Source organism: Pongo pygmaeus, chromosome 2 (genome assembly GCF_028885625.2).
Source record: "Pongo pygmaeus isolate AG05252 chromosome 2, NHGRI_mPonPyg2-v2.0_pri, whole genome shotgun sequence".
In the NCBI taxonomy this organism is placed as follows: Eukaryota; Metazoa; Chordata; class Mammalia; order Primates; family Hominidae; genus Pongo; species Pongo pygmaeus.
Genome location: NC_085930.1, coordinates 111,860,136 through 111,885,790, shown reverse-complemented (window position 1 = coordinate 111,885,790; position 25,655 = coordinate 111,860,136). Strand labels below are relative to the sequence as shown.

At 38.7% G+C, this 25,655-nt stretch overlaps 1 protein-coding gene across 6 annotated transcripts in view; it reads right to left on the bottom strand.

Annotated features, from left to right (window-relative positions):
• ULK4 (unc-51 like kinase 4) overlaps positions 1–25,655 on the bottom strand; it is a 722,036-nt gene that overhangs the window by 544,607 nt on the left and 151,774 nt on the right. For 2 of the 6 annotated variants that reach the window (XM_054482410.2, XM_063661254.1), the window contains 2 exons: positions 10,921–11,082; positions 231–413 (listed from right to left, as the gene is read on the bottom strand). In XM_054482410.2, the coding sequence (XP_054338385.1) occupies positions 231–413; positions 10,921–11,082 (345 nt within the window). The remainder of the gene's footprint in view (positions 1–230; positions 414–10,920; positions 11,083–25,655) is intronic. The other 4 variants (XM_054482411.2, XM_054482413.2, XM_054482412.2 and 1 more) reach the window with 2 other exon arrangements.

Below are 25,655 nucleotides of genomic sequence, written 5' to 3'. Positions count from 1 at the left end.
TGGGACAAGGAGGCAGAAGCCATTTAAAGAATTTCTATTTTAATCACTAAAAGGCTCTTATAACATGTTCAGATGAACATTCTGTGCTACAAAGGTTTGGCAAAGTTCAAAAAGGCCTCTTGGGATGAAAAATGAATTCTACAAACATGACATTACTTGCGGAACCACTAAAATTGCAGAAGAAAACAACAATTTTTAATGTAGAGTAACAGGTAAAATCTAAGTCAAACCTTTTCTTGGATTAGTCTTTGAAGATGAACCCCACAGGACAACATGGCAGTGAATAAGGTCAACATATACTGCTGAACTTTGCAGATGGCAGAGGCCAGGGAGTTTATTACTGAGTTCAGTCCCACCTTTTCAATAACATTCTGGAAGGCAGTAGGAGAATGGCGAGTGATTCTACACAAGGCCTACAAAGACAAGAGAACAGATCTGTCAGGCAAGTCCAAGTGCATCAATCACTCCCCTGAAAGGTAACACAGGCTTCTTTGTCAAGGAGTAGAAGTTGCTTACTTGGCTCTTTTATTACTTATTTTGGCACAAGAAAGTTGGAAATTTTCAACAAACTTAAAAATAAAACAATCTGGCTGCCAATAAAACCTCAAGTTGTTTTAAAACACTAGAGACTATTGTAGTAATGTAATAACCATTAAATTGATAAATCCATAAGCCTATATAGAAAAATCTCCCTTTAATTAATAAAACACATTATCAAACACCTTAGACAATGAACTAAGTGCTGAAAAACAGTTGTAAAAGTGAATATCTAACATTTATCATTTATAATGTGAGGAACACTGTCTGTAAATATCTGAAGATTACCTCATTTAATTCTTCTAACAAATATGAGAAAGGTAGTATTATTATCCTCATTTTATAGATGATAAAACTAAAGCATACAGTAGTTAAGTAACTTGCCCAAAGGCATATAGCTAGTAAGTAGCAAAGCAGGAAGTTAAACCGATATAATCAGACCCCAGACCGTTCCTAAATTGCTCTCAGACTATTAGACATGAAACTTAAAATCAGCTAATCAAATGTATTAAGTGTTGGAATAGAAGTGGGCTCAATTAATCGTGCTTGGAAAGGAAGAAAAAGTCAACAAAAGGTACATAAAGAAGATGACGCTGAGCCAGTTTTTGAAGGGTAGATGGGAAATAGCTGAAAAAGTGAGTTAAAAAAAGATTCAAGCTTGAGAGAATAGAACAAGTATTCACATGGAGACACAAAGACGTAAGCTGTCTGATGCAATTAGAACATTTATCAGGTGTAGAAAAAGAAGTACACAGTAGGAAAGAAGAAAACCTTATGATCTATCTAGAAAAGCAGGCTGGAGCCAGAGTTGGTCAACAAAGCTAGGAACATAAAATTTTATGCCATAAGGAAAGGGAAGGCCTTGAAAGTTTTTAAGGAAAAGAAAGACATGATGATATTCTGTGTGTACATGAGAGACTCCAAAGAGAGAAATAAGCTTAAGCTATGAATAGTTTTATAAAAATACTCATTATAATATCATATAAGCTCCTTCTCCCTGATTTATATTTTAAACAGATTTATAACCTTAATTAATAACCAAAAGATCAAATATAAAACAAATTGTTAGAAATAATGATGTCAAGAGGGGGGACAGGAGGGAGGGATATATAAAAAAGATAAAAAGACTTTGAAAAATATTTCCATTTTCTTAAACATCTTAGAAAAAAATTAAAAACCTTTTTCTCTCCAAGAATAATCTTCCTTTAAATGTTATTCAGTAGAGACGGGGTTTCATCGTGTTAGCCAGGATGGTCTCGATCTCCTGACCTCGTGATCTGCCCGCCTTGGCCGCCCAAAGTACTGGGATTACAGGCATGAGCCACCGTGTCTGGCCTAATTGTGTTATTTTTAGTAGAGACAGGGTTTCACCATGTTGCCCAGGCTGGTCTCGAACTCCTGACCTCAGATGATCTGCCCACCTCGGCCTCCCAAAGTGCTGGGATTACAGGTGTGAACCACTGCACCCAGCCTCAATCTTTATGAAAATGCTAAGATGACTTTATTATAGCCAGAAAGGAAAAGGTAAATATAACTCAAGTCAAGGAAAATCTAGAAGGACTTTTTCCAGATGCTTCCTCTTGAGGGTAGGACTGAGAGGTGGGAGGTAGGAATGGGGCCACGAAGAACCTTCGATCTTTCACATTTATACCATTCAAATTTTTCCAGTAAATGCATATTATTTTATAGTAATATTTAAAGTTACACTCCAATGCCAGTGACTATATTAGATACTTTTTTACTTGTATTGAAATAAACATTTATGGGAGATTTTTAAATTAATACTGTATACATTTACTGCCATTTCTGAAATAAACAAGTAAATATATCCACTGAAAAAATGAGCATTTGTAGAGCACCAACTATATACTTCTCCCTAAAAACGAGTCCCTTTCCTTGTGGAACTATCATATGAAACACCTATAAAATTCTACAAACACCTATAGAATTAATAATCACTGACTCCATTTCAAACATATACCAGGGATTTTTATTCATTTAGAGATATCCATATCAGAATGAAATCCCATCAAATAATTAAACTCTGCTTTGGGCATTTTTCAAATAACTTCTCAGTGTGTCCTCTTTCAAAAAAGCTACAGATGGGTAAATCAGATACCATGGTTTAGGAAATATGAAACTAGGGTTCTTCAAATCTAAATTCCAAATTGCATGAGTTTTGGTAGAAAAGTATCAATAGTAGTAATATCTGAGAGGAATATTAAAAATGAATTCACTTTATTTTTTTCTCTATGTCCATTTAACACAACAGAAAAATGAATTCACTTCCAAAAATCTGGTTATGATTTTAAAATTTTGAGAGGTAGGGGTGTGTGTATGTGTGTGTGTATAGAAAGTATTCTTTAATTAAAAAATACAAATTTTGAAAGTTTTAAAAATGAATCTAAAATTGCTGTTTATGAAATCAAAACAGTATTGTTTAATTATTTTCCTAATCCAAGTATTTTTTTTAAAAAAGATCATTTGAAGTGATGTCCCTAAAGATCAGAATTTTTCTAGCAAATTAGGATTCAATTACTTCAACACAGCAAAACAGTAAGTCTCATTAGCACTATAACAATTCTTGGAGGACCTGGCACTGCAAAACCGACTTTCCATTGTTATAAAATCCCTACCCAGTCATGATGAGGAAATTTCTTAATAAAAGATTTTCCCAGACTACTTCTGGGCAACTGGAATGGATCTTCTTCAGAATGCTGTGCAAAAGCCTAAGAGACTTTCCGTTTTGAAAAGCTCATGCAGAAAATACTCTTTAATTCACTTCTAAATATCAAACTCGGTTGAAAGCTTCTGAGCAACTGAGAAGATGCAGAGCCTTAACAGCACACTAGTATTTGTATTTTCTGAATCAAAAAAAAGAAATCAAATCAAATCTGATCTTCAGTGATGTGGTTTTTAAACATTTATTTATTAAAATAGAGTCTGGTCGGGCGCAGTGGCTCACGCCTGCAATCCCAGCACTCAGGGAGGCTGACGCAGGCGGATCACAAGGTCAGGAGTTTGAGGCCAGCCTGGCTAACAAGGTGAAACCCCATCTCTACTAAAAATACAAAAATTAGCCGCGCCTGCTGGCTGGTGCCTGTAATCCCAGCTACGCGGGAGGCTGAAGCAGGAGAATTACTTGAAACCAGAAGGCAGAGGTTGCAATGAGCCAAGATCATGCCACTGCATTCCAGCCCGGGCAACAAGAGTGAAACTCCATCTCAAAAAATAACCAACAACAACAAAAAAAAATAAATAGAGTCTGAGATTATATTTTAAAACTGGAAAAAACTGTTCCAGTTCAAAATTCACTTCAAAATTTACTTTGAAAAGAACATTTAGTGTTACCTCCAGAATTTGAATTTTCTTACAGTCTGTTCAATAAAAGCAGTTTCCAAGAAACAGACTCACTCAAAATTGAAGGCTGCATATCTGTTAGAAACATATGAGCAGAATCGCCAAGGAAGAAAAGGTTTAAGAACCATTTCTTTTTGGTATTTCAAATGATTTTTTGATGTCATATGAAATTACCCTGGGAGGTTTTTCAAACTACACACACTCTTATCTGACCCCTGAGAGATCTTAAGATATATCAGAATAGGGGCAGGGGGTGGACAGAGAAGAGGAAGTAGTCAATGTTGCTTGAAAAGCTCCCCTCCAACCCCAGTGAGAACCACTATCCTGCATACTTCTTCACTTTTTGACACCTTTTCATCTCAGCACTTCAGTAATTATGATTACTTCAGCTACCTCTCTCATAGGAACCACTTTACTCAATCTAACTCTACAGGTTTCTGTGGTTCTCACTATGGTCCCTATAGAGGTTTTCCCTATAATCCCAATAAGTCTAAGAATCACTTTTATCTATTCAACACATTCCCCAAGCCAGGTCCACTCCTTCCAACTACCAATACCTACCAATGCTGCCAGTTCTGAGTGGAAAGGACAAGTTAGTTATATTTTACTCTAAGCCACACTGGTGTATTTTAAGAGCTGCAAGGACTAGGGCAGTGGTTCTTAAATATCAGCAGGCAAAATCACCTGGAAGCATGTTAAAATAGAGATTACTGGCCTCTCCCCAGGGGGACTCTCATTCAGTAAGTCTGGGTTTGGGCCCAAAAAAACTACACTTCTATCAAGTTCCCAGGAAATGTTAATGTTGCTGGTGTGGAGAACACACTAGTGTAGAACAATCTATGGAGCCAAGAGATCATTAGGAGAAACAGGTCAGAAAATCACGGACAGGCAGGAAATACAGACAGTTACAAGTGGAACAACGTGTAGAGGTTGCTCCCTCAGCACTAAGCCTTGCTATCCTCCACCTGCTCATTCATTCATCTGATTAGCAGATATCTACTGAGCACCTACCATGTGCCCAGAAAAGGAACAACAGGACTTTTGTCTTCCTGGAACTTACACTAATGAAAAAAAACTGTGCATAAGGCCGGACACTGTGGCTCACGCCTGTAATCCCAGCACTTTGGGAGGCAGACGTGGGTGGATCACATGGTCAGGAGTTCAAGACCGGCCTGACCAACATGGTGAAACCCCCACCTCTACTAAAAACAGAAAAATTAGCCAGGCGTGGTGGACACCTGTAATCTCAACTACTCAGGAGGCTGAGGCAGGAGAATCGCTTGAACCCAGGAGGCAGAGGTTGCAGTGAGCTAAGATCACAACACTGCACTCCAGCCTGGGCGACAGAGCGAGACTCTGTCTCAAAAAAAAAAAACACAGGAAAAAAAACCCACAAACCTGTGTATAAATATGTTAAATAAATAAAGCTGCATTCATTAGAGGGGAGAGAGCAGAGTCAGGGAGGTCCTAAATGAGGAGGTAACACTTAAGCTGAGACATGAAATAAGGAATTGGCCATGTAAAAAACCAGCAGAGACATCCAGGCACAGGAAACAGCAAGGAGGAAAGGTCCTGAGGTGGAAAAATACTTGGAAATCCTAGGAAATGTCTGAAGGTAAGTTTGGAGACAGAGTGAGGGAGGGAAGGAGTGTTACAAGATGGAACCGAAGAGGTAGGCAAGGGCCAAACCACGCAAGATACTGAAGGTCACGTTAAGAATTCTGACCTGTATCATCACATGTATCCATTAACCTCCAGGACGTGCTCCTGAGAGGTAAATAGCGAAAAAGACCTTAAGAAGGAGATTCAGCTCTGTAAGCCATCCCAGAGAGGAGGCAATTGTCATTCCTTGCCAGGAATGTGTGTGAATTATCTTCCAAATGCGTATTCTCAGTTTCTATAACCTCAGTCTTTAATAAATCCCCATGTAAATCTGTTAACCATGCAGGTGCAATTTTTTTTCTTAAGTTTATGATGTTAAAGTAACTGTATAATGATCTCATGCTGTTCCCCCACCTGCCTTTTATTACTAGCAGGAATTTTATGGCCTATTCCTTTGTCTCCCAGTAAAGAGGGGAGTTTAATCTTAGTAACCTCTGCCACTACTCACACGTAGGGCAGGATGCTCCCTCTTAATCTTTGCAAGAAAAATCTTAACTTGCAATCAATATGCCTGGTATCAAACAGAGGGAGATAAACAAAACATAGTCCTAGATTTCAAGGAGTTTAAAATGTATGACATTATAATAAAATAAACATAACCAATTTACTAAGCAAAATGTGCTGCTTTAAACATTAATATTACCTTAAAGCAGTCATCAATTTTCAACTTCTACCTAGTACTATGAATAAATTATTATTAACCCTTCCAAAAAAAATTGAAAGCTTTGAAAAGTTTAAGCAGGTAAGAAGAGGAGATATGATTTTATGAAGTTCATTTTGTGTGGAGAATCAAGTTGGTGGAGCCTAAAACTGGACTTTGGAAGACCATTTAGCAAGCTACTCCAGTGGTCCAGGTGAGAGATGGCAGTGGCCTGGATTATGGAAGTATCCATACAGCTGCAGAGAGATGTGAGCATATCTGAGAGATGCTGATGAGTTAGAATCACAGGACAAGTTGACCAGCTGGTTGTAAACAATAAAGTGGAAGAACTTAAGGGAAAGGAAAGTATCAAAGAGGACGTCTAGCCCTTTGCTTTCCTTAATGCTCCTTCCTAACCTTCCCGCCCAGTATCCATGTCAGTCTGAGAAAGGAGGTCAATGAGGGAAAAGAGCGTGCTGAGCTGAGGAGTGGCCAAGGAAGCAGAGTGGTAGCAGGAAGGGAGGTTGGGGTAATATGGAGGAGGCCTCCAGCGGGGAGTGAATGGGAGCTGGTTACACTAAGGGGAACAAATGAACTGAATGAACAAATCAGTAAGTTTATTGAGAATAATGAGAACCCAGTTTCTCTCTGTCTGAGAAGAGATTTACAAACACAGAAAGAGGGAAGACTAGACCAGGCTGGTGGCTCACGCCTGTAATCCCAGCACTTTGGGAGGCGGAGGCGGGCAGATCACAAGGTCAGGAGTTTGAGACCCACCTGGCCAACATGGTGAACACCCTCTCTACTAAAAACTACAAAAAAATTAACCGGATGTGGTGGCGCGCACCTGTAATCCCACCTATTCGGGAAGCTGAGTCAGGAGAATCACTTGAACCCAGGAGGCGGAGGTTACAGTGGCCTGAGATAGCACGATTGTACTCCAGCCTGGGCAACAAAGCAAGACTCTGTCTTGAGGAAAACAAAAAGAAAGAAAGAGGGAAGACTAGAAAGAATTCTGAGGTATTAAAATTAAAATATAAATTAATGAGGTGTTTTCCAAATGTGTACATTGACAGACATTTTTAAAATATAAATGTGTATGCATGGGTACATATATTTTATCTAGCTTTGAATAGTGAGAAGCAACAATGACACCACCCAGGGAATGAACACAAAGAGCACCCAGATCTTCATTTCTAAAAACAGGATTTCTTGGAGAAATGACTGATTCCAAGGCTGTCACAGGAAAAGCATAAAAGGAGGCCAGAATGGTACGTGGTATCAGGAGTTGAGGAAGTGCTCAGTGATAGAAATAAGTCCAAGGACACAGAAGTCATCTTGAAGGGATCCCACTGGCCAAATCTGGGATGATTAGAGCACCCAAACAATAAGCAGTAGCAGTAATAGTATCACATTACAACCCACTGAATAAAATCTATATCCACGAGTCCATGCTGATATGAATACGTACATGCATGTTGAAGAAAGGAAAGTGCTTCCTCAAAATAGAATTCCAACTTATATACAAGGCCATCAAAATCATTTGCATAGCTCATGATCAATAAAAAAAAAATGGTGTTTACATTTTTAAAGGGTTACTGAAAGCAAAACAAACCAAAAGAATATGCAACAGAGACTGTATATGACCTACAAAACCCAAAATATTTATTATCTATAAATATTATCTATAATTAGATATTATTAAATATCTATAGATATATTATATATGTTATATATATATCTATATATGTTATATATAGATATATATATCTATATATGTTATATATAGATATATATATCTATATATGTTATAGATATATATATCTATATATGTTATATATAGATATATATTAAATATCTATAAAATAGATAAATATTATCTATAAATATTATAAAGGATATTATCTATCCTTTATAGAAAATATTTGCCAACCTCTGATGTAAAAAGAATGATGCAAATGGATAATCATCACATGGCAACCACCACAGAGGTATCTGGTACAGTTAAGAGTCATCAATGGATGCCATGGAGGTTTAATGAGGAAACACAGACAGACCCAGGTTAAGCTTCACCCCACAAAACAAAAGCTCTGCACTCTAAAAATTGTAAATGACGTGAAAAACACAAAGACTGAAGAACTGTGTCAGACTGGAGGAGACTAAAGAGCTATGAAAACAAAATACAGGTGGGGCACAGTGGCTCACACCTGTAATCCCAGCACTTTGGGAGGCTGAGGCGGGTGGATCACCTGAGGTCAGGAGTTCAAGACCAGCCTGGCCAACATGGTGAAACCACATCTCTACTAAAAAATACAAAAATTAGCTGGGTGTGGCGACAGGTGCCTGTAATCCCAGCTACTCGGGAGGCTGAGGCACAAGAATCGCTTGAACCTGGGAGGAAGAGGTTGCAGTGAGTCAAGATCACACCGTTGCACTCCAGCCTGGGCAACAAGAGTGAAACTATCTCAAAAAGAAGAAAGAAAGAAAAGAAAGAGAGAAAGAGAGAGAGAGAGAAAGAGAGAAAGAAAGAAAGAAAAGAAAATACAACCCATGCTCCTGAACAGGATCTTTGCACAGAAAAGAAAAAGGAGACACTGTTGGGACAACTGGCAAAATTTCAATGAAAAATTAATGATTCAGATAAATGCTAAGAGCAAGTGATAAGAAGCCCAAGATAAAAGAGTCAAACTTGATGCATCAGATGAAAAAGAGGAAGGACTAGAAGTTATGAGACTTTGGTGGGAACTATTGAAAAAAACTTTGCCAAAAAAAGAAACCATGCTGAGTACAAAGATGAAAATCTGTATAATGTTATCTTTATAACGTAAGCCCAATTAAAACAAGACAGATTTTTCTAAAGGCTCAGGATTAAAATGAATGTCTTAAAATATTATTCAAAGGTGCCTCAAGAAAGTTCACTGGTATACTTTGTAACTCTTTCTGATTGTTTACCTGTAATTATTAATACCATAATTAGTTGTGGGTTTTTGTAATTTTGAAAACGTGGCTCCTGAAACAGACGTGTGTATAATCAATGCTATATATCCTTTCTTAATGATAATCAGGGGCAGGATTTATATCCATTGATCTTCAAGATTATATAGGTAACATAACTGAAAATTTTCCATAAATACCCACAGGATTTAGCAACATGAAAGTTATTAGTAACCCAAGCAAGATAAGCTTCAGTGGCATTTTTTGGACAGCACCAGATTGGGCTAAAAGGGAAAAGTGGGCCGGAAAGGAGCAACAGTTATGTGGCAATAACTCTTTAAAGAGGTATGGCTAGGAATGGGGGAATATGCAGCCAAGATTGTGCGTGTTTTTTTGGGGGGGCAGGGGTGGTAAATTAAAAAACACCTAAATGCGGACTAGCAGGATCTAGTAGAGAAGGAAAGATTTGAGAGTCAGGAAAGGGCAAAAATAACCATTTGAATTAGGTTCCCAAGAAGGGACCAAGAAGAAGATTTGGAGAAACATGAAAAGGTTTGTCTCTGAAAAGAGAAGGAACAGCTTGTCAATGGTACCAGGAAGGAAAGAACTGAGAGAGGACAGATGTGCAGGTAAATAGGTCTACTTATATGGCAGAAGGCAGTTGGGATAGTTCTCATCAGATGTCTTCACTTTTCTCTGGGCAGCAAAGGGAAAGTCATGAGTGAGGATGCATGATGAAAATGAGGGGTTGAGGGTATAAGGAAAGAAGACAAAGTAAGAAATTGCCACAGAGAGAAGTGCAGTGCAAGAGTGAGCCGAACTGTAGAGAAATACAACAAGGATGCCACATAGCGTTTGAGAGCCCAGATGAGATTGCTAACTCAAAGGGGTATTTAAATAAATCATAGGAGAGAGGGTTATATTTGTTCAGCAGAGTATTCAATTGATACAAGCATGTTAACACATCTTTATACATAATTATCCTTTACACCAAGTTATTATAGCCATGTGAGTAAAGTAGCAGGCAACCAATCAAAACACAAAAAACACCAAAATCACAGATGCTTGAACATTAAAACGAATTCATCTGAACCACATGATAAACTCATTTGACACAAAATCTGAATGGGGATGCTACCAGGGAAAAGTCAGGGAACAATAAAAATATAACAAATCAAACCCTGTACCCTATATACTGCCACAGTTTTCTACTATCGCCTCTAAATTGTTTTTAAGGCTGGGCACGGTGGCTCATCCACATAATTCCAGCACTTTGGGAGGCCAGGGCAGGCAGATTGCTTGAGGGCAGGAGTTCAAGACCAGCCTGGGCAACATGACAAGACCCCATCTCTACAAAAATACAAAAAAATAAGCCAGGCCTGGTGGTGCATGCCTGTAGTCCCAGCTACTTGGGAGGCTGAGGCAGTAGAATTGCTTGAACCTGGGAGGTGAAGATTGCAGTGAGCCGAGATCACACCACTGCACTCCAGCCTGGATGACAGAGGGACATTCTGTCTCAAAATAAATAAACTTATTAATTAGTTGTTGAAACCATAATACCATAGTCCTAACAAGGTTTTATTGAAATTCTCTCATAGTCTCAAGGTTTTCCAGTTCCAAGTTTTCAAAATTCTCTTTTAGAAGAAAATCAAATTATTTCTCTCAATACTACTCTGAGATTTCAGTTTCCTACCTATTAAATTAAATTTATTCTTATTCTAATATTTTCTTCAAACTTGCTGTTTAAAGATACCCAGATATATCCCCCAAAAGATGCTTCATCTTACCGATACTGCTGTTATCCTAAGAGAATCAGCAGTGGAGTGTCTGAACAGGTACCATAAAATGGGTCCGATTTCTCCTGTAATAAAGCCCTGGGCCTGAGCAGAAAAGGTGGTACAGACATTTTCAATAATTTTTGCTGCCATGTGATTCACAACACGCTCTTCCTAGAGAGAAAGGAGATTAAAATAATATTAATTAGTGTGAGAAATAAATACGTGTTATTTCTTTACGACCACTGTAAATAATGTTATGATACCAAGACAGTATCATCTGCCTCTGGATGCATTAGGCACCTTGGGAGGAATGATAACTCTTTCAGGTCATTATGAAACTATTACAAATAATCATTTGATTATTCACTAGCAAGCTATCATAACATAACTCTCCATATATTTTAATAAAACAAAGAATTAGGAATATTTCACACAAAGGTTGCAGTGAGCTGTGATCACACCACTACACACTACTGCTGAAACAATCTGGAAAATAAACAAAATAACTATAAAATAAATATTGGAAGATAATTTTAAAATCATACGGAGCAGGCAGAATAATCCTCAGAAGTCATCCAGTCCTAGGAATAACCTGAGCACCGATCAATCAGAGTGGAAAGATTGCCTAAATAAGGGACATCAAGGAGAGTCCTAAGAAAGGTATTGCTTCAGTGGTGTGATGAAATTAATCCTAGAGTAAAAGCCATTCTGGATGGTCCTAGTGGTGCTAAAAAGTTAGCCTCAAAAAGATTCAACTGTTTTCAGGTAATATAAATGAGTCCAAGGAAAAGCCCAGAAGTACTTATGGAAATTTTAAAAAGTTCCGCATCCAATGACATAAAATTCACAGTGAGTAACATCTAATTGAACATTGCCAAACAAGCAAAGAAGCCAAAAAATATGATTCATAATTCAATCACTAGAAATGACTGATAGACTTAGTAGAAAGATATTAAATGGCTATAATAAATGTAGTCCACACACTCAAGAAGGAAGAAGAAAGCAAAAACATAAGGAGAGAAACAAAAGATATAAAAATGACCCAAATCAAAATTCTTGAGATAAATAATGCAATGCCTTATATTAAAAATACACTGAATGGGATTAACAGATTAGACACTACAGACTAAATGATTAGTGAACGTGAAGACATAGCTACTAGCAATAAAAATCTATCCAAAATAAACACAGAAAGAAATAAGACTTGAAAAAGAAAAAAGAAAACAGAGCATCAGTGAACTGTAGGATGCCTTCAAAAGACCTAATAAATGTGTAGTTGGAAAAATGCTTGAAATATTGTCTGAGAATTTTTCAAATTCATGAAAACTGGTAATTCCAGGTCTCAGAAGCTCAATGAGCCCTACACAGAAGAAACAAAGAAAAATGACACCAAGGTACATCATAATCAGACTGCTTAAAAAAAAAAAAAAAAAAAAGGAATAAAGAGAAAACCTTACGGACAAGGAGCAATGTCTCATTCCTCTTATCCCAGTGCTTTGGGAGGCCAAGATGGGAGAATCGCTTGAGGACAGGAGTTCAAGACCAGCATGGGCAACATAGCAAGACCTTTTCTCTACAAAAAGTTTTAAAAATTGGCCAGGCATGGTAGTACATGCCTATACTCCCAGCCACCTGGGAGGCTCAGGTGGTAGGATCACTTGAGCATGGGAGTTGGAGGTTGCAGTGAGCTGTGATCACACCACTGCACTCCAGACTGAGCAACAAAGCAAGATCCTGTCTCAAAAATAAAAATAAAATAAAATAAAATAAAATAAGAAGAAAAGAAAACTTTACAAGCAGCTAGAGTAAAAAGGCATATTCCACAGAGAGGAACAATGATAAGGCTGACAGGGAATTCTCATCAGAAACAATACATACAAAAGACAAGAAAGCAATATATTTTAAGTACCAAAAGAAAAAAAAAGTAACTGTCAACCTACAAATTTACGCACAAAAATAACATCTTTCAAAAACAAAGATAAAATAAATACTCCTCTGACATACAAAAGTTGAGAAAATTCATCATCAGCAGAACCGCACTACAAAAATATTAAAGGAAATTATTCAGGCAGAAAAAAATGATAATGAGAAGCAAATTAAATCTATACAAAAGAACAAAGAATAAAAAAGTAAATATGTGAATAAATATAATAGATTGTTTTCCTTAATTTTTGAGCCTATTTTAAACATAAGCTGCTGCTGCTGTTTTTCTTTTTGAGACACGGTCTCACTCTGTCACCCAGACTGAAGTACAATGGCAGGATCACAGCTCACTGCAGTCTCAATCTCCCAGCTCAAGCGATCTTCTCACTTCAGCCTCCCAAGCAGCTGGGACAACAGGCATGTGCCACCATGCCCAGCTAAATTTTTTTAATTTTTAATAGAGATGAGGTCTCACTCTGTTGCCCAGACTGATCTTGAACTCCTTGTCTAAAGGAATCTTCCTGCCTTGGCCTCCCAGAGTGCTGCGATTACAAGCATGAGCTACTATGCCCAGCCAAACATAGCTGTTTAAAGCAGAAACAACAAAAATGTATTGTGAGCTTCATAACATATGTAGACATAAAATGTATGACAATAGCAGGAAGGCTAGAAGGAGAATACTAGATTATTCTGGTGTAAGCTTCTTAGAGATTGAGAGAGAGGAGGAGCCAAGATGGCCAAATAGGAATAGCTCCAGTCTACAGCTCCCAGTATGAGCGACGCAGAAGACGGGTGATTTCTGTATTTCCATCTGAGCTACTGGGTTCATCTCACTAGGGAGTGCCAGACAGTGGGCGCAGGACAGTGGGTGCAGCGCACCGTGCGCCAGCCGAAGCAGGGCGAGGCATTGCCTCACTCGGGAAGCGCAAGGGGTCAGGGAGTTCCCTTTCCTGGTCAACGAAAGGGGTGACAGACGGCACCTGGAAAATCAGGCCACTCCCATCCGAATACTGTGCTTTTCCTACGGGCTTAGGAAATGGCGCACCAGGACAGTATATTCCGCACCTGGCTCAGAGGGTCCTACGCCCACAGAGTCTCGCTGATTGCTAGCACAGCCGTCCAAGATCAAACTGTAAGGCGGCAGCGAGGCTGGGGGTGGGGCGCCCGCCATTGCCCAGGCTCCCATAGGTAAACAAAGCAGCCAGGAAGCTCGAACTGGGTGGAGCCCACCAAAGCTCAAGTAGGCCTGCCTGCCTCTGTAGGCTCCACCTCTGGGGGCAGGGCACAGACAAACAAAAAGACAGCAGTAACCTCTGCAGACTTAAATGTCCCTCTCTGACAGCTTTGAGGAGAGCAGTGGTTCTCCCAGCACGCAGCTGGAGATCTGAGAACAGGCAGACTGCCTCCTCAGGTGGGTCCCTGACCCCTGACCCCCGAACAGCCTAAATGGGAGGCACCCCCCCAGTAGGGGCAGACTGACACCTCACACGGCCGGGTACTCCTCTGAGACAAAACTTCCAGAGGAACGATCAGACAGCAGCATTCGCAGATCACGAAAATCCGTGGTTCTGCAGACACCACTGCTGATACCCAGGCAAACAGGGTCTGGAGTGGACCTCTAGCAAACTCCAACACACCTGCAGCTGAGGGTCCTGTCTGTTAGAAGGAAAACTAACAAACAGAAAGGACATCCACACCAAAAACCCCTCGGTACAACACCATCATCAAAGACCAAAAGTAGATAAAACCACAAAGATAGGGAAAAAACAGAACAGAAAAACCGGAAACTCTAAAAAGCAGAGTGCCTCTCCTCCTCCAAAGGAACGCAGTTCCTCACCAGCAACGGAACAAAGCTGGATGGAGAATGACTTTGACGAGTTGAAAGAAGAAGGCTTCAGATGATCAAACTACTCCGAGCTAAAGGAGGAAGTTCGAACCCATTGCAAAGAAGTTAAAAACCTTGAAAAAAAATTAGACGAATGGCTAACTAGAATAACCAATGCAGAGAAGTCCTTAAAAGACCTGATGGAGCTGAAAACCATGGCACGAGAACTACGTGACAAATGCACCACCCTCAGTAGCCGATTCGATCAAGTGGAAGAAAGGGCATCAGTGATGGAAGATCAAACAAATGAAATGAAGCGAGAAGAGAAGTTTAGAGAAAAAAGAATAAAAAGAAACGAACAAAGCCTCCAAGAAATACGGGACTGTGTGAAAAGACCAAATCTACGTCTGATTGGTGTACCTGAAAGTGATGGGGAGAATGGAGCCAAGTTGGAAAACACTCTGCAGGATATTATTCAGGGGAACTTCCCAAATCTAGCAAGGCAGGACAACATTCAAATTCAGGAAATACAGAGAACGCCACAAAGATACTCCTCGAGAAGAGCAACTCCAAGACACATAATTGTCAGATTCACCAAAGTTGAAATGAAAGAAAAAATGTTAAGGGCAGCCAGAGAGAAAGGTCGGGTTACCCACAAAGGGAAGCCCATCAGACTAACAGCTGATCTCTCGGCAGAAACTCTACAAGCTAGAAGAGAGTGGGGGCCGATATTCAACATTCTTAAATAAAAGAATTTTCAACCCAGAATTTCATATCCAGCCAAACTAAGCTTCATAAATGAAGGAGAAATAAAATACTTTACAGACAAAACAAATGCTGAGAGATTTTGTCACCACCAGGCCTGCCCTACAAGAGCTCCTGAAGGAAGCACTAAACATGGAAAGGAACAACCAGTACCAGTCACTGCAAAAACATGCCAAATTGTAAAGACCATCGAGGCTAGGAAGAAACTGCATCAACTAACGAGCAAAATAACCTGCTAACATCATAATGACAGGATCAAATTCACACATAACAATATTAACCTTAAATGTAAATGGATTAATGCTCCAATTAAAAGACACAGACTGGCAAATTGGATCAAGAGTCAAGACCCATCAGTGTGCTGTATCCAGGAAACCCATCTCACATGCAGAGACACACATAGGCTCAAAATAAAGGGATGGAGGAAGATCTACCAAGCAAATGAAAAACAAAATAAACGCAGGGGTTGCAATCCTAGTCTCTGATAAAACAGACTTTAAACCAACAAAGATCAAAAGAGACAAAGAAGGCCATTACATAATGGTAAAGGGATCAATTCAACAAGAAGAGCTAACTATCCTAAATATATATGCACCCAATACAGGAGCACCCAGATTCATAAAGCAAGACCTGAGTGACCTACAAAGAGAATTAGACTCCCACACAATAATAATGGCAGGCTTTAACACCCCACTGTCAACATTAGACAGATCAATGAGACAGAAAGTTAACAAGGATACCCAAGAATTGAACTCAGCTCTGCACCAAGCAGACCTAATAGACATCTACAGAACTCTCTACCCCAAATCAACAGAATATACATTTTTTTCAGCACCACACCACACCTATTCCAAAATTGACCACATACTTGGAAGTAAAGCTCTCCTCAGCAAATGTAAAAGAACAGAAATTATAACAAACTGTCTCTCAGACCACAGTGCAATCAAACTAGAACTCAGGATTAAGAAACTCACTCAAGACCGCTCAGCTACATGGAAACTGAACAACCTGCTCCTGAATGACTACTGGGTACATAATGAAATGAAGGCAGAAATAAAGATGTTCTTTGAAACCAACGAGAACAAAGACACAACGTACCAGAATCTCTGGGACACATTCAAAGCAGTCTGTAGAGGGAAATTTATAGCACTAAATGCCCACAAGAGAAAGCAGGAAAGATCCAAAATTGACACCCTAACATCACAATTAAAAGAACTAGAAAAGCAAGAGCAAACACATTCAAAAGCTAGCAGAAGGCAAGAAATAACTAAAATCAGAGCAGAACTGAAGGAAATACAGACACAAAAAACCCTTCAAAGAATTAATGAATCCAGGAGCTGGTTTTTTGAAAGGATCAACAAAGTTGATAGACCACTAGCAAGACTAATAAAGAAAAAAAGAGAGAAGAATCAAATAGACTCAATAAAAAATGATAAAGGGGATATCACCACCGATCCCACAGAAATACAAACTACCATCAGAGAATACTACAAACACCTCTACGCAAATAAACTAGAAAATCTAGAAGAAATGGATAAATTCCTCGACACATACACCCCCCAAGACTAAACCAGGAAGAAGTTGAATCTCTGAATAGACCAATAATAGGCTCTGAAATTGAGGCAATAATCAATAGCTTACCAACCAAAAAAAGTCCAGGACCAGATGGATTCACAGCCGAATTCTACCAGAGGTACAAAGAGGAACTGGTACCATTCCTTCTGAAACTATTCCAATCAATAGAAAAAGAGGGAGTCCTCCCTAACTCATTTTATGAGGCCAGCATCATCCTGATACCAAAGCCTGGCAGAGACACAACCAAAAAAGAGAATTTTAGACCAATATCCTTGATGAACACTGATGCAAAAATCCTCAATAAAATACTGGCAAACCGAATCCAGCAGCACATCAAAAAGCTTATCCACCATGATCAAGTGGGCTTCATCCCTGGGATGCAAGGCTGGTTCAACATACGCAGATCAATAAATGTAATCCAGCATATAAACAGAACCAAAGACAAAAACCACATGATTATCTCAATAGATGCAGAAAAGCCCTTTGACAAAATTCAACAACCCTCCACGCTAAAGACTCTCAATAAATTAGGTATTGATGGGATGTATCTCAAAATAATAAGAGCTGTCTATGACAAACCCACAGTCAATATCATACTGAATGGGCAAAAACTGGAAGCATTCCCTTTGAAAACTGGCACAAGACAGGGATGCCCTCTCTCACCACTCCTATTCAACATAGTGTTGGAAGTTCTGGCCAGGGCAATTAGGCAGGAGAAGGAAATAAAGGGTATTCAATTAGGAAAAGAGGAAGTTAAATTGTCCCTGTTTGCAGATGACATGATTGTATATCTAGAAAACCCCATTGTCTCAGCCCAAAATCTCCTTAAGCTGATAAGCAACTTCAGCAAAGTCTCAGGATACAAAATGAATGTACAAAAATCACAAGCATTCTTATACACCAATAACAGACAAACAGAGAGCCAAATCATGAGTGAACTCCCATTCACAATTGCTTCAAAGAGAATAAAATACTTAGGAATCCAACTTACAAGGGACATGAAGGACCTCTTCAAGGAGAACTATAAACCACTGCTCCATGAAATAAAAGAGGATACAAACAAATGGAAGAACATTCCATGCTCATGGGTAGGAAGAATCAATATCGTGAAAATGGCCATACTGCCCAAGGTAATTTATAGATTCAATGCCATCCCCATCAAGCTACCAATGACTTTCTTCACAGAATTGGAAGAAACTACTTTCAAGTTCATATGGAACCAAAAAAGAGCCCGCATTGCCAAGTCAATCCTAAGCCAAAAGAACAAAGCTGGAGGTATCACACTACCTGACTTCAAACTATACTACAAGGCTACAGTAACCAAAACAGCATGGTACTGGTACCAAAACAGAGATATAGATCAATGGAACAGAACAGAGCCCTCAGAAATAATGCCGCATATCTACAACTATCTGATCTTTGACAAACCTGACAAAAACAAGAAATGGGGAAAGGATTCCCTATTTAATAAATGGTGCTGGGAAAACTGGCTAGCCATATGTAGAAAGCTGAAACTGGATCCCTTCCTTACACCTTATAGAAAAATTAATTCAAGATGGATTAAAGACTTAAACATTAGACCGAAAACTATAAAAACCCTAGAAGAAAACCTAGGCATTACCATTCAGGACATAGGCATGGGCAAGGACTTCATGTCTAAAACACCAAAAGCAATGGCAACAAAAGCCAAAATTGACAAATGGGATCTAATCAAACTAAAGAGCTTCTGCACAGCAAAAGAAACTACCATCAGAGTGAACAGGCAACCTACAGAATGGGAGAAAATTTTTGCAACCTACTCATCTGACAAAGGGCTAATATCCAGAATCTACAATGAACTCAAACTAATTTACAAGAAAAAAACAAACAACCCCATCAAAAAGTGGGCGAAGGATATGAACAGACACTTCTCAAAATAAGACATTTATGCAGCCAAAACACACATGAAAAAATGCTCATCATCAATGGCCATCAGAGAAATGAAAATCAAAACCACAATGAGATACCATCTCACACCAGTCAGAATGGCAATCATTAAAAAGTCAGGAAACAACAGGTGTTGGAGAGGATGTGGAGAAATAGGAACACTTTTACACTGTTGGTGGGACTGTAAACTAGTTCAACCCTTGTGGAAGTCAGTGTGGCGATTCCTCAGGGATCTAGAACTAGAAATACCATTTGACCCAGCTATCCTTTTACTGGGTATATACCCAAAGGATTATAAATCATGCTGTTATAAAGACACATGCACACATATGTTTATTGCGGCACTATTCACAATAGCAAAGACTTGGAACCAACCCAAATGTCCAACAATGATAGACTGGATTAAGAAAATGTGGCACATATACACCATGGAATACTATGCAGCCATAAAAAATGATGAGTTCATGTCCTTTGTAGGGACATGGATGAAATTGGAAATCATCATTCTCAGCAAACTATCGCAAGGACAAAAAACCAAACACCGCATGTTCTCACTCATAGATGGGAATTGAACAGTGAGAACACATGGACACAGGAAGGGGAACATCACACTCTGGGGACTGTTGTGGGGTGGGGGGAGGGGAGAGGGATAGCATTAGGAGATATACCTAATGCTAAATGGCGAGTTAATGGATGCAGCACACCAGCATGGCACATGTATACATATGTATCTAACCCGCACCTTGTACACATGTACCCTAAAACTTAAAGTATAATAATAATTTAAAAAAAAAGAGATTGAGAAAATCTTAAAAAAAAAAAAAGGAATTTGCATATCACTATATACATCATAAAAATAAGGTTCTGATACAAAGTTCTAATATACATGAGGTTCATATGTAAGAATTTGTATATCATTACTTGAAGGTCAACTGTGATAAATTCGAGTTACACACTGTTAAAAAAAAAAAAGATGTATAGGCCGGGCGCAGTGGCTCACGCCTGTAATCCAGCACTTTGGGAGGCCGAAGTGGGCAGATCGCAAGGTCAGGAGTTCTAGACCAGCCTGTCCAATATGGTGAAACCCCATCTCTACTAAAAATACAAAAATTAGCTGGGCATGGTGGCACGTGCCTATAATCCCAGCTACTCAGGAGACTGAGGCAGGAGAATTGCTTGAACCAGGACCCAGGAGGCAGAGGTTGCAGTGAGCCGAGATCGCACCACTGCACTCCAGCCTGGGCGACAGAGCGAGACTCCATCTCAAAAAAAAAAAAAAGATGTATAATGATAAGCCCATAAAGGTGATAAAAAAGGCAGGAAGGACATTGGATAACACTATCAACTGACTTTTACATTTATACAACACTCCACTCAACAAAGGTAAAAGACACATTCTTTTCAAGATCACATGAAACATTACCAAGTTAGACCATGTTCAGGGCCGTAAAAAATATCTTAGCAACTCCATACTCATAGATTAATTTGAGATGAATCACAAACCTAAATGTAAAAGTTAGATCCATAAAGCTTCTAGAAGAGGTCATAAAGAATATGTTGCAGTAGGCAAAGCTTTCTTAACCAGGACAAAAAGGAACTAAACATAAGAGAAAAAGTATTAAATCAAGCTTCATAAAAATTTTAAATTTCTGCTCATATTGACACCATTAAGCCTCATAGTATCTCAGGCCAGGAAAAAATATTTACATCCAGGCACAGTGGCTCATGCCTGCAATTCCAGCACCTTGGGAGGCCATGGCAGGCGGACTGCTTGAGCTCATGAGTTTGAGACCAGCCTGGGATACGTGGCAAAATCTCTTGTCTCTACCAAGCATGGTGGTGCACGCCTGTAATCCCCGCTACTTGGGAGGCTGAGGTAGGAGGATGGCTTGAGCCCAGGAAACAGAAGTTGCAGTGAGCCGAGATTGCGCCACTACACTCCAGCCTGGGCAATACAGCCAGATCTTGTCTCAAAAAAAAAAAAAATTTACAACACACATACATTAAATATCTGAGCATTTTATATAAATGATACCTTAATTAAAATAAAAAATACATTAAAGATTATATAATCCTATATTTATTTAACAAGAAAAATATATATGTAAAGGAAGGGCAAAGAAAGATATATAATACTCTGTTAATGATGATTATAATAGGTATGGATTGTAGGGAGGAGGAGCCCACTAATTCAACTTTAGAAATTTTTACATTGCTTGGTTTGTTACAATATGCATGTATTGTTTTTTAAATCCAAATTTATGTACTTTTCATATAAAAACATTTAAAAATGAGCAGAAGACATTGAGTAATGTCTAAGTTCAAGCCGTAGTTTTTGCATTTTGCTAGTTATATATCCTTGAGTATTTTTATCTCTTTGCCCCAGCTTCATCATCTACAAAATGAAGATAACAAAACACAAGCAGTTTGAGAATTAAATGAGATAGCATACAGGAAGACTCAATCTAGAGCATGAAAAGTAGTAAATTCTCAATAAATGTTAGCTTTTATTCCCATTATTATTAATACCATATAGTACAAACTATAAGATTGCTAGGAAAGAAATCTTAAATATCCCTCAACTTCAACACATTTTTCATTTCTCAGAATGAGTATCTGAGAGAACTCTTCCTTCCCATTCCTGTTTCCTTCAATGCAGCCAGAATAAATTAACCTAACACTTCTAGCCTCTCTCTGTTCCTTTATTCACTCTACTTGGGGAAATAAAATGTGACATCCATTTGACAAATTTGAAAAGAAAAAACTGGATATTCCTAAGTGCTCAGCTCAACTCTTCCCCCTCCTCCCTTGGGGACAGGCCCACCCACACAGAGTTGTCGTCGCATATCTCCTAGTTGTAAGCCTTAACTGGACAGGTACCCTACTTGCAGACCGTGGCTGTGTCTGGGGAATGCTAAGCTTCCTTAATGTGGGGTTCAATATGAGGAAACCTATTTGCTCACAGAGATAAGCTGTATCCTCTATCCTAGTTCTCACTACAAAAAATATTGATATTTTGCCCCATATGTCTTGCTCTTTGTCTTATTTCTCCTCTCATGAAGTTCTAAAATCTTTTTCCTGACTGTAAGGGGGGAAATGAGCTATTTATAGAAGCCCTCTCAATACATGTGCTTTACAACACAATTGTCAGTCAATTCCTAGGACTCATTCCTAGTACTAGAAAACCACAACTATTTTAGCAGCTGGGTTGGAAAGGGGCCATGTGTCATCTCAGTGCTCTGTAAACTCAGTGAGGTTGTCAGGCCAATTCAACCTGCTCCTACCTGAAATAAGTGACCCTAGTCCATCTTCAGTCCCCTGTGGGATACCATACAAGCAAATAAGAGTAGTGGTATTTTCTGCTTAACTCACTCTTTGGGAAAGATAACTGAGCTAATGCCTATTGCTTAAATCAAAGACCTACTTCTTCACAGCATTAAAATAAAAGCTAAGATTATTTTTTAAATAGCTAGGCTTATTAATGAAGAGCTGTACTATGTTTTAATGGTGTTAACTAGATTTAATATATTGTAGGCAGTCTTAACAAAAAAGTTTTCTGCCAATATAATTTTGGTCTACTTAGGCAGGCCGTTAGCCTTGCCTCTCATTTTTCTTGTTTACCTTGTTGGACAAATGCCATCAGGGCAAACACCAGTTTGAGTCTTCTGGGCACCTCTCAGGGTTCTTGTCTACACAGTTGCTGACTTAAGAACTTGGTGCTACCAGCCGGGTGAGGTGGCTCACACCTGTAAACCCAGCATTTTGGGAGGCTGAGGTGGGCGGATCACGAGGTCAGAAGTTTGAGACAGCCTGACCAACATGGTGAAACCCCGTCACTACAAAAAAAAACAAAAATTAACCAGGCGTGGTGGTGTGCTCCTGTAATCTCAGCTACTCAGGATGCTGAGGCAGGAGCATCGCTTGAACCCAGGAGACGGAGGTTGCAGTAAGCCGAGATCACGCCACTGCACTCCAGCCTGAGCGACAGAGTGAGACTCCGTCTCAAAAAAAAAAAAAAAAAAAAGAATTTGGTGCTACTTTATAGATGTTTGTAAGGTTTATTTATTTTTTTATTTTATATCCAGTATTTATAGTTGCTTTCAGAGGGATAGGCTTGTCCAGGTATCTTGTCCACTATATTGCAAGAAATGAAAATCCTATGTTCTTGGTTCAATGAATTACTAAAACAATAAAATATGTTAAAAAAAAAAAAATCCAGGTACCTTGAAGCCCTTAGAGGAAAGATCAATCCACAAATGTGAAACAACGAATGTCAGTATTTCAGATGTTAATTTTGGTGCTCTTTATTGGAAAAGTAGGCATGTAGACTAAGATTATATTTGTGTGTGGTGCTATGTTTAGTTCTATATTTGATTTTAAAAGTAAATACAGATAATCAGTTTCCGCATATCACTGAGTCAAAGTGTGTCTCCTCTCCCCTGCTCTGCAGCATCACCTCTGTCATATGAATTGACATGTCTCTTTCTAGGTTCTATTTGGTTCTGTTGGCCTACTTATCTCTGTGCCACACTATCTAAATTAACAGTCTTTACTTTTAATATGTATGTTCAATATATGCAATGTTTTGCCCTACCAATATAATCTTTTTTCAATAATTTATTTTTACCCTTTTTCATTTGCATGTAATTTCTAAAATCAACTTAAGTTTATCTATTGGGATGTTGACTGAGAGCACATCTATAAATGTGAGGAAGATTAATTGATATTAGTATACAATAGAAAACATACTGTCAATGAAAACATTAACAGTAAGAGACAGACACATTTAATTTTAAAAACACTGGCATAAGATGACAGCTAATTGAAGTTCCTTTGAATTCTTGATCACATTCAGCTAATGTGTTCATTACTTAACTTAGCTCTCCACTATAGGTCCAATTCTTTATAGTTAACATTTATGAAACTATATTTATATATCATATGCTGGCCGGGTATAGGAAAGACACTGCCCTGTCTTCATTTATTGGGAAAGAGAAATGGCTTTTTATCCCTAGTTCTGTACTCCAGCTTTTTATTGTTTTGTAACTTCATTTGCTTTATTTCTTTCATGTGTCATTATTAAATCATTTAAGGCTATGAACTTTCCTTTCAATCCAGTGTTAGTGAAAGCCCATTAGTTTTGACATGCAGTGTTTCCATTATTGTTACTATATAGACAGTCCCAAGTCTCGTTTTAAAATTTTCCTTCATCTAGGGTTGTTTATGAGATGGTTTAAAACTTTCCAGGTGTGTGGGATTTTATTGCCTTTACTCCTCTTTGTTGAAATAAAGTTGTATTACCTAATAGCCAAGAATGTGGTCTGTTCTATTTCTCTGTCTCTTTCTTTAATGTTGTGGCAATGGCCAGAAGTGATGGCTCACACCTGTAATCCCAGCACATTGGGAGGCCAAAGCAGGAGGATCACTTGAGCTTAGGAGTTCAAGACAAGCCTGGGCAACTTAATGAGACCCTATCTCTATTTTAAAAAATTTAAGACAAATAATATAAGTTGTGGTTCTATGTAAGATAAATAGATATAAAATTGACCATTTTAACTCAATAGTGTATAGTTTTGTGGCATCAGTCCATTCAAACTGTTGGGCTAGTTCTCATTTTTACATCTATTGAAATGTTAATTGGCTTATTTCCTTTTTTTCCCTCTCACATTCAAAAGTTAGTAATGTACCTTACTGAGCATGGGCCATTATTTTATTTCTTTTTATTTTATTTATTTGAGACAGGGTCTTGCTCTGTTGCCCAGGCTGAAGGGCAATAGTGTGCATAGCTCACTGCAGCCTCAAACTCCTGGGCTCAACCAATCCTTCTGCCTCAACCTCCAGAGTAGCTGGGACTACAGGCATGCACTACTACATGGGCTAATTTTAAATTTTTTCTGTAGCGATGGAGTCTCACTATGTTGCCCAAGCTGGTCTTGAACTCTTGGCCTCAAGTGATCCTCCCACCTAGCCCTCCCATAGTGCTGGGATTATAGGTATAAGCCACTGCACCTGGCCTTTATTTATTTTTTAAGTTTTATTTTTAGAGATGGAGTCTCACCCTGTTACTCAGGCTGGAATGCAGTAGCACACTCATAGCTCACTACAGCCTCAAACTCCTGGGCTCAAATAACTCTACTAAGTAGGTAGGACTATAGGTGTACACCCAGCTAATATTTTTAATTTTTTAGAGATGGGGTTTCATTCAAGGATCACTTGAACCCAGCGATCCTCCTGCCTTAGCTTCTGAAATTGCTGGGATTACAGGTGTGACTGAGCCATGGCGCCTGGCCAAACATGGGCTATTGGTTCTGGTTGTTACTCTTTTCCTTTTCCTTCTAATCCTTGTATTGGAAAGAAAACAGTATGGAAATTTTATTTCTTCATTTTATTGATATGTAGATCTCCGCTTAGAAGGCAATTTTAGTTTTAAATTATAAATTTTTTGTTCATTATTCATGGAAAACTAGATTTGCCATGGGGTATTAATAAATGTTGCATGAATTAAGGGTTTTCTAGTCAAATAGGTTGGAACACATTGGGTTAAACAAACTTGGACAGTTTTGTTTCTGGTAATTTCTAGAGTTCTAAATTATGATTCTACTCAAGAGGATATTGTATGCAGCATTTTCAAAGCTACCTCATCCTGTGTCATGTTGTGGTTACGCTTTGGGAGAGGAAGCTATAATCTTATACTGAGACTGTAATGAATGCATTAAAGTAATTTTCAGTA